The sequence below is a fragment of the Dromiciops gliroides genome, chromosome 1 (assembly GCF_019393635.1).
Source record: "Dromiciops gliroides isolate mDroGli1 chromosome 1, mDroGli1.pri, whole genome shotgun sequence".
Classification (NCBI taxonomy): domain Eukaryota; kingdom Metazoa; phylum Chordata; class Mammalia; order Microbiotheria; family Microbiotheriidae; genus Dromiciops; species Dromiciops gliroides.
Window position 1 is genome coordinate 488,242,405 of NC_057861.1, and position 8,356 is coordinate 488,250,760.

Consider the following 8,356-nt stretch of genomic DNA (forward strand, 5'->3'; position numbering starts at 1 on the left):
CTTCAACAAACTGGCTAGAATAATGCCTCCGAAAACACACATCTAAGAGAATCTCCTATATTTTTGGATTTCAGTGTTATTGTTGTTTAGTTGTTTCAGCCATATCTGACCCCATTTGGGGTTTTCTTAGCAAAGATCCTGGAGTGGTTTGCCATTTCCTTCTCCAGCTCATTTTACAGATGAGGAAACTATAGAAGAGTTTTGTTTTGTTTTTTAATTTTACTTTTTATTTTTAAAAACATTTTTATTTATATTCTTCTGTTCCAATCTCTATCCCTCCTTCCTTCCCTCCCCTCCCCCCTTCCTATGGCAGCAAACAATCTGATATGGGTTATACATATATGATCATGCCAAACATCATCATATTTGTCAGTTAATGAAAGAATGTGAACAATAGCATGCTTCAGTCTGTTCATCAATATCAGTTCTTCTTCTCTTTTTTTGGAGGTAGAGAGTATGTCTCATCAATATTCTTATGGGATTGTCTTGGATTATTATTATATTGTTGAGAATAGTCAAGTCATTCACAATTCTTCGTCAAACAATATTGTTGTCTCTGTATACAGTGTTCTCTTGGTGCTGCTCACTTCCCAATACATCATTTCCTACATGTCTTTCCAAGCTTTTTTGAAGTCATCCTGTTTGTCATTTCTTCCTGCATAGTAATATTCCATTACCATCATACACCACAGTTAATTGGTGTATGCAGAGTTGAGTGACTTGCCCAGGGTCACACACAAAGTGTATGAGGCCAGATTTGAACTCAGGTCTTTGTGACTTCAAGCCTGGTGCTCTATCCACTGTGGCACCTAGCTGTCCATTTCCCTAAATATACATAAATAAATATTCATCTGTAAAAGAAAGGTGTTGGATTAGATCCAAGCTCAAAATAGATGTCAAACTCAAATAGAAATCTATCCCTGTGGGCTGCATATTGACTTAGAAAACCACAAACTAATATTATTTATGCAGTAGTATTTAAAAAAAATTTCCTAATTACATTTTGATCTGGTTTGACTGTACTAGGGAGTGTCACCAGAGCTTGAGTGGGCATGAGTGAGTTTGACACCTCTGGATTAGATCACTTTTCCCCCCCTTTCAGATCTAAATCTCTGACCTAAAGATGGGAAAAAAATAATTCTGTCTTCTAAAACAAAGGGTTGTTGTAAAAATGAAAGTCAAAGTCCTCTGTGCTACTCCAATGTTAGGATTGAGGCAATTAGGTGAGGTGGTGCAGTGGATAGAGTGCCTCGCCTGGAGTCATCTTCCTGAGTTCAAATCTGCCCTCAGACACTTTCCTAGCTGTGTGACCCTGGGCAAGTCACTTACCCCTGTTTGTCTCAGGTTCCTCATTTGGAGGATGGAGAAGGAAATGGCAAACCACTCCAGTATCTCTGCCAAGAAAACCATCTATGGGGTTGTGAAGAGTCGGACATGACTGAAAAAATGACTGTCCAATAACATAAAAAAAAAAAAAACAACAAAAGTGGTATAGTAGATAGATCACTGGAGCTGGAGTTAAGACCTGCATTTAAATCTTGCTTGTGCTAAGTTTCTGAGCCTAAGTTCCCTCATGTGTAAAATGAGGGGGTTGGACTATGCATCTTTTAAAACCCCTTCCCATTCTACAGCTGTTGTCCTCTGATCGGTAAGTTAGCTAATATTTCTGGGCCTCAGTTTTCCAGTGTGCAGCGGAAAGAGGTTAGACTAGATGACTTCTACATGTGTTTTCAGCTCTAAATCTGTGCCCCAAATCCATGCTTCAGTAGAGGATTTGCTGTGACCCAACAAAAGTCATCACTTAATAATGGTCTTCTGTCACTTAGCTGGCTGATCCTCAGATCACAGACCCAGAGTACTTCTCTGGGCCCACACTCCAATCCTTTCTAGGTTGGTAAAATCCAATAAAGCCTGCTTTCTGCTGGTATAGCCTTCAAGGTCATCCAGGGTCACCTCCGAGCCCCAGAGAAGCACCAAAGCTGGACTTGAGTGGATTAATTTAATTTATTAAAGTAATTTTAATTCTCAGTTCATGTTATTCACTAAATATGACTCCAATTCAAACTGGAATTCAGAATTTATTTGACTATGTTGATTCTGTTCCAAAGCCTAACTATGCCTTTTATTAACTAATGGTTTCCCCTCTTTTTCTCTTTTCTTCTTTTCCTTTCTCTTCTCTCCTCTCCCCAAACCCCAAATCCTATTTTTTCTCATTAAATATAGGGAGCGAATTTTCTGGAAGTCCTTATAGCCACCCACAGTATTCAACATACAATGATTCCTGGAGATTTCCCAACCCTGGGCTGCTAGGTGAGTACTGGCTAAAACCTTCTTTGACTTCCCACTGTGTCACAGGCATGCTTTCTTCCAGTTCTATGCCATCCTCCTCCATGTGTTATGTAAACATTCAATGCTCTATAAAGCCACTTCTAAAATAATAGAAACTGGGTTCTCCAATCAATGGTCATAAAAAGAACCCCATAGTCTGTAGTGAACAATACAATAATGATAAGTCAACTGTGAGGAGTCACCTAATATCCTAGAATGCAGAGGAATAGTCATGTACTACCGGAGGGAAAGTTTCAAGTGGGGAAAGAGAATTTAGATTTACTTTTCACTCCTAAACAAACTCTGGTTGTGCATCCCAATCCTGGCCATATGCCTTTAGTAGTATTCAGATGCCCCAACTCTGTCAACATAATACTACTACTTTCTTCTTCTTCTTCTTCTTCTTCTTCTTCTTCTTCTTCTTCTTCTTCTTCTTCTTCTTCCTGGCAGTGAGGGCTAAGTGACTTTCCCAGGGTCACACAGCTAGCAAGTGTCTGAGGTTGGATTTGAACTCAGGTCCTCCTGAATCCAGGGCCAATGCTTTATCCACTGTGCCACCTAGCTGCCCATAACATATTTTTTATAGCACTTTCAGGCCTTCCTTGCAATAATCTTGTGATATAGGTAGTAGAACTATCATTATCCTCATTTTACAGATGAGAAGATTAAAGCTCAGAAAGGTTGTGAATTGTCCAGAATCTCATAGCTATGAAAAGCCAGAAGTAGGATTCAAATACAGATCTCCAGGTTCCAAAGCTTAGCACCCATTCTAATGCACCACATCACTTCTGTGTTCATGAGTGCTCCAATGGTGGCCATTCACTCATTCCTCCCCTCTCCCCCCACCCCAACCCAGTCAATCTATTTTGGTCATTATAGTGTGGAGGAGAAATAGAAAAAATGGTGAGGAGAAAAATGGGAGATGAGGATGAGGGGGAAAGGCAGAAGGGACAGTAGGGTGTGGTTTGTACTCCCTCAAAAGCAATGAAGGGATCTCCCACTCTCCAAGGTAGCATCATTTCTTTTCCCACCTCCACTCTCATTCCCACTGAATAATCAAGTGCTGATGGAGAGACAGAGATGGACCAATAAGACTCTATTATAATGGTTACTGTAAGCATGACAACATTTGGTCTGGATCTTTCCAGCTCCCAAGATCAGTGAAGCCCCCTGAAGGACTGCAAATCTTAGAGATAACATTTTATAAGTTCTAGAGAGACTTGAATTGCTCCAAGGATGCCAAACCTAAAAATGGTCCTTAGAATCCTGATTTATAATCCCAAAGGAAGTAAGAAGATAAAATTATCCCATTTCTTCAAGGTCTCATTTATCTCTCCCAGTGGCTAGAGCTCTTCTAAAGTCCCCACGATCCAGCCAGAGGTGTCAAACTAGTGGCCTGTGGCCCATATATGGCAGCAAAATTCCCTAATGTGCCAGATTCATATTAAAATGTAAATGGGAACAAAGTAAGTAAAACTATAATGCAACATAGGTAATGTTAACTTGTGTTTTTTTCTAAGTCAATACACAACAGCCAGAATCTGTTTCTATTTGAGTTTGATGCCACTGGTCTAGACCTGTGCTGTGCAGGGACAACACAGCAGTGAGTGAGTGCCTTGCAGTCAGGTAGTAAACCTGTGGTCTTCCCTGTATGGAAAACCAGCAGCCATTGGAAATATATGGTAGGTTAGTCATAAGAAGTGAACATCAAAGTTGGGCTTCTTCCTATCAAATAAGTACAGCCATTTAGGTTTCTTCATTTAAATAATGGTGATGGTGATGATGGTAATATCATTAATCTAATAAGACTCAAATGAGGGAAAAAAAAGTTAGTTTCCTGTATGCGTAATTACTTTATTACTGAAAACAATAGAAGCACCAGGGATTCAAAGAAAAGACACTCTGAGGGAACTGATATTTAGCTTAAGATCATTCTTTTCCACATCAGTTGCTTGTGACTGAAACCAGAAGCAGATTGTTCTCCATACAGAATGTTACTCTCCTTGTCTTGCCAAAGCTATCCCACTAGGGTCCAATTTACGCATCTTTTTTTTTTTTTTTTTTTTTTTTTTAGTAAGGCAATTGGGGTTAAGTGACTTGCCCAGGATCACATAGCTAGTAAGTGTTAAGTGTCTGAGGCCGGATTTGAACTTAGGTACTCCTGAATCCAGGGCTGGTGCTCTATCCACTGAGCCATCTAGCTGCCCCTATGCATCTTTCTTAATGCTGATCTCACCATAGACATGATAGAAAGGATAAATACAATCCATTATTAACCACTGTGGCCTATTTTGACCTTATGTTGAACACAAAAATTAAGATTTTGTGGCATAATTTGCATAGCTGAGAAAAGGAATTAACTGTCATGAATACAGTGCTTTAGCATTTTCCAGTTTTATGGAAGACAAGGCTATTACCATAAGTGACTTCCAGTAGTGAAAAAAAAAATGTTTTGTCTTAAAATTTTTTTTGGACTGTTTGGAATGAAATGCTCTCTAAGCAACTGGACCAGCAGACTTGACTAATCATGATTCTTTCCCTTAAACAAACCACTTTGCAACTAATAGGCCACTCAGCCATTTTAATATTCTACATTAGAAATGGCCTTCCCAGGGAGCTGGAGTTAAGGGTCTATAAGTAGTCATTTCATAAACTATCCTGTTTTCAGGGATGACTGGAGCTGAGAACTGGTTTATTTGATGACTTTAACTGAAAATTTTCTCCCCAAGCCAGAGATCCATAAGGAAATTACACTTTTGTCAAAATGTTGTCTTCCCCTCCCCCTGCTCCCCCACGCACATATTGTTGTGTATAGTTCTGGCCAGACCAGATGGATAGTTCGGGTTGAACTCCATCCAGGTTTCACAGGATTTAGACCTAGCTATCTTCTCCAACCTTCCTAATTTTATAGATGAAGAAACTGAGGCTAAGAGAGGCTAAGTAATTTGCCAAGGGTCACACATAGAATAGATAACAGAGACTAGATTTGAACTCAGGTCCAGTAATTTTAAATCCAGAGCTCTCTCCACATTAGTATGCTGTCCAAGTGCATTCATTTCTGGTCATAACCCATTTGTGTTTCCAGTTATATTCAGGCCCCTTCTGGGATATTGTGTCTAATTTTGGACAGGTTATATCTGAGGTATTCATTTCTTTAGGGTGGACCACTTTTGGTGTATTATGTCAGGTTTGAATCCAAACATTATTTAGGAGTATGGTATCCAGTTCATTTCAATTCCATTGAATTTAATAAGCATTTATCAAGCACCAACTATGTGCCAGGGAAGGAGAAGGGAATAAACATTTATGTAATACTTACTAAATGTCAGGCATTGTGCTAAGTGCTTTTAATGAGTATTATCTCATTCTATCTTCAAAATATCCCTGTGAGGTAGGAGCTGTAATTATCCCCATTTTACAGATGAGGAAACTGAGGCAAACAGAGGTTAAGTGACTTGCTCATGACAATACAAGAACAAAAACAAAAACAAAAATGTCCTTATACTTATTGAGAGGAAAACACCATGTACACAAATAAATATTAATTAATTAATTAATTAATTGAGTTAATTTTGGGTAGGAGGTTAGTAGGAAGGGGGGCCATGAGCAAAGGGGGAAATCAGAAAAAGACTCTTGTAGAACTATGGGAAAATTTCTTCTCTTCCTCTTTCTCCTTCTCCTCCTCCTCCTCCTCCTTCTCCTCCTTCTTCTTCTTCTCCTCTACCTTTTCCTCCTCCTCCTCCTCCTTTTCCTTCTTTTATTCTTCCTCCTCCTTCTTCCATTTATACTCCTCCAATCTTGTAATGCTTCTCCCCTTCTCTGTGATCTTTTGAAGCTCAACAGTCAAACCTGTCAGTTCTTCTGGCAGCTATGACGAAATTCATCTGAGTCTGGTGACTTGAACCCATCACTGGCAGTGAAGTTCTCTCTTAAATCTCTCTTTATTCAATCTGTCTACCAACTGCTATTGTGAGCTATTTTTATTCTGCCCCCTTCAGGCCATCTATACCTTCTCTGATCCTTCTCTTTTATCCAATATAGCTTAAACAAACAAACAAATCTGTTTTGTTGTCCTTAGCTTTTCCTGCCAGCCTCAGCTTAAATTCTAAGACTTAGCATTTCTGATGCTTTACAGGCCCGTGTCATGTTCTTGTACCTCACCATGCTTTTATCTTCTGTACATAGTGGGTGTTTTTAAAAATTTTATCTAAGTTGGCTTATAAGTTTCCTCTGTTTTCTTATTGGTCTTTTTAGATCACTTTTCATTTCTTTCCTCATCCAAATAATTTCCCTTTGTGATTATAGAATTTCATTCATGAGGACAATCCATTCCTATTGGATTGACTTCCTCTCTAGTGTTTTAGCCCATAGAGTCCTACCTGTCCTTTTTCTTAATTATCCAATCAGGTTTCAAGATTTTTCATAGAATCCAAGAGATTTCAAGATCTCTCCTAAATTTTAGGGTACTTATCAGATTAGGCCTTGCTTTCTTTTCTTTCTCTTTCCCCAAATTCTAAAGTTGGGTAGCCATGTGTCTCTCAAGGTTGTCATCATTTTGATGCCCTCCTATTGATGCAAATCAAATTAGAATTGAAGTATCCCTCATTGGTTTCTGCACCTTCTGAAGGAAGAAATTATCTTAAAGGCAGAGCAAGATTGTTTGTTATTAATGTTATTAAAGATAATATTTCTAAACTGGCTACTCAGCTTGGGCCAGAGAGGAGACATCCAGAATATATCTAGATAAGTGAAGACCCTGCTACTATTATATTATGTTTCCATGATAAGTGGTCTGTTTTCCAAACTCTTTACCTGTTTCCTCTTTTAGAAAAAAAAATTAGTATTTTAAATTAAGAAACATTTATTGGGGCAGCTAGGTGGTGCAGTGGATAAAGCCCTGACCCTGGATTCAGGAGGACCTGAGTTCAAATCCGACCTTGAACACTTGACACTTATTAGCTGTATGACCCTGGGCAAGTCACTTAACCCCCATTGCCCTGAAAAAACAAACAAAGAAACATTTATTTTTCCTTCTCTCCTACCCACTCCCTCTATATACTGGTAAAACAAAATAAAACAAATCCCACAAAACAAATAAGCATCATTAAACAAAACAAATTTTCTTATTAGCTAAGTCCAAAAATGTGTATCTCATTTTGCATATTTAGTCTACCACTGCTCTATTAAATGGTATGTAACATTCTTTATCATTGATCCCCTAGAATCATGGTTAGTCATTACATCAATAAGGGTCTGTATGTGTTTCAAAGTTGTCCATTTGGGCGGCTAGGTGGCGCAGTGGATAGAGCACCGGCCCTAGAGTCAGGAGTACCTGAGTTCAAATCCGGCCTCAGACACTTAACACTTACTAGCTGTGTGACCCTGGGCAAGTCACTTAACCCCAATTGCCTCACTAAAAACAAAACAAAACAAAACAAAGTTGTCCATTTAAAAAATATTGCCATTGTATAAATAATTTCCTGATTCTGCTTGCATCAGTTCCTAGAACTTTTCCCAGGTTTCTCTGAGGCTGTGCTCATCATCCTTTCTTATGGCATAATAGAAATCCATCAGATTCACATACCATAATTTCCAGTCATTCTCTAATTGATGAGTAGCTCATGTATTTTCTCTCTCTGCCTTTTAGTTCCATAAAATACTATAGTGGCAACAGGCATTCTATTTTTATCTCCTTTGATCACTACCCAAATATTATCCACTATGCTTATCCACTCTATAGATACAGGACTTCATGAGTACATGAGATATAATATCACTTAACATACAATACTACTCTACCTCTTATTCCTTTTGAATAATAAATGTACTTATAGAGTAATATTCCAGTCAGAAGAAGTGCAGCAAGTCTCAGTAAGTATGGAACTATAAAAATAGGAAGGGTAAAATGTCCTCATAAGTAGGGCCAAATGGTAGAAATCTTTGGGAACCTACCTGTGGAATGTGGACTTTATCCTTAAGATAGCATGGAGTTTAGTAACCAATCCAGTTTTCTGAGAAAGGGCATGCA

At 38.6% G+C, this 8,356-nt stretch overlaps 1 protein-coding gene across 1 annotated transcript in view; it reads left to right on the forward strand.

Annotated features, from left to right (window-relative positions):
• PAX5 (paired box 5) overlaps positions 1 to 3,089 on the forward strand; it is a 332,623-nt gene extending 329,534 nt beyond the window's left edge. The window contains exons 10-11 of the mRNA XM_043997512.1: positions 2,224 to 2,310; positions 2,953 to 3,089. Coding sequence (XP_043853447.1) covers positions 2,224 to 2,310; positions 2,953 to 3,089 — 224 coding nt within the window. The remainder of the gene's footprint in view (positions 1 to 2,223; positions 2,311 to 2,952) is intronic.
• Positions 3,090 to 8,356: the final 5,267 nt, after the last annotated feature.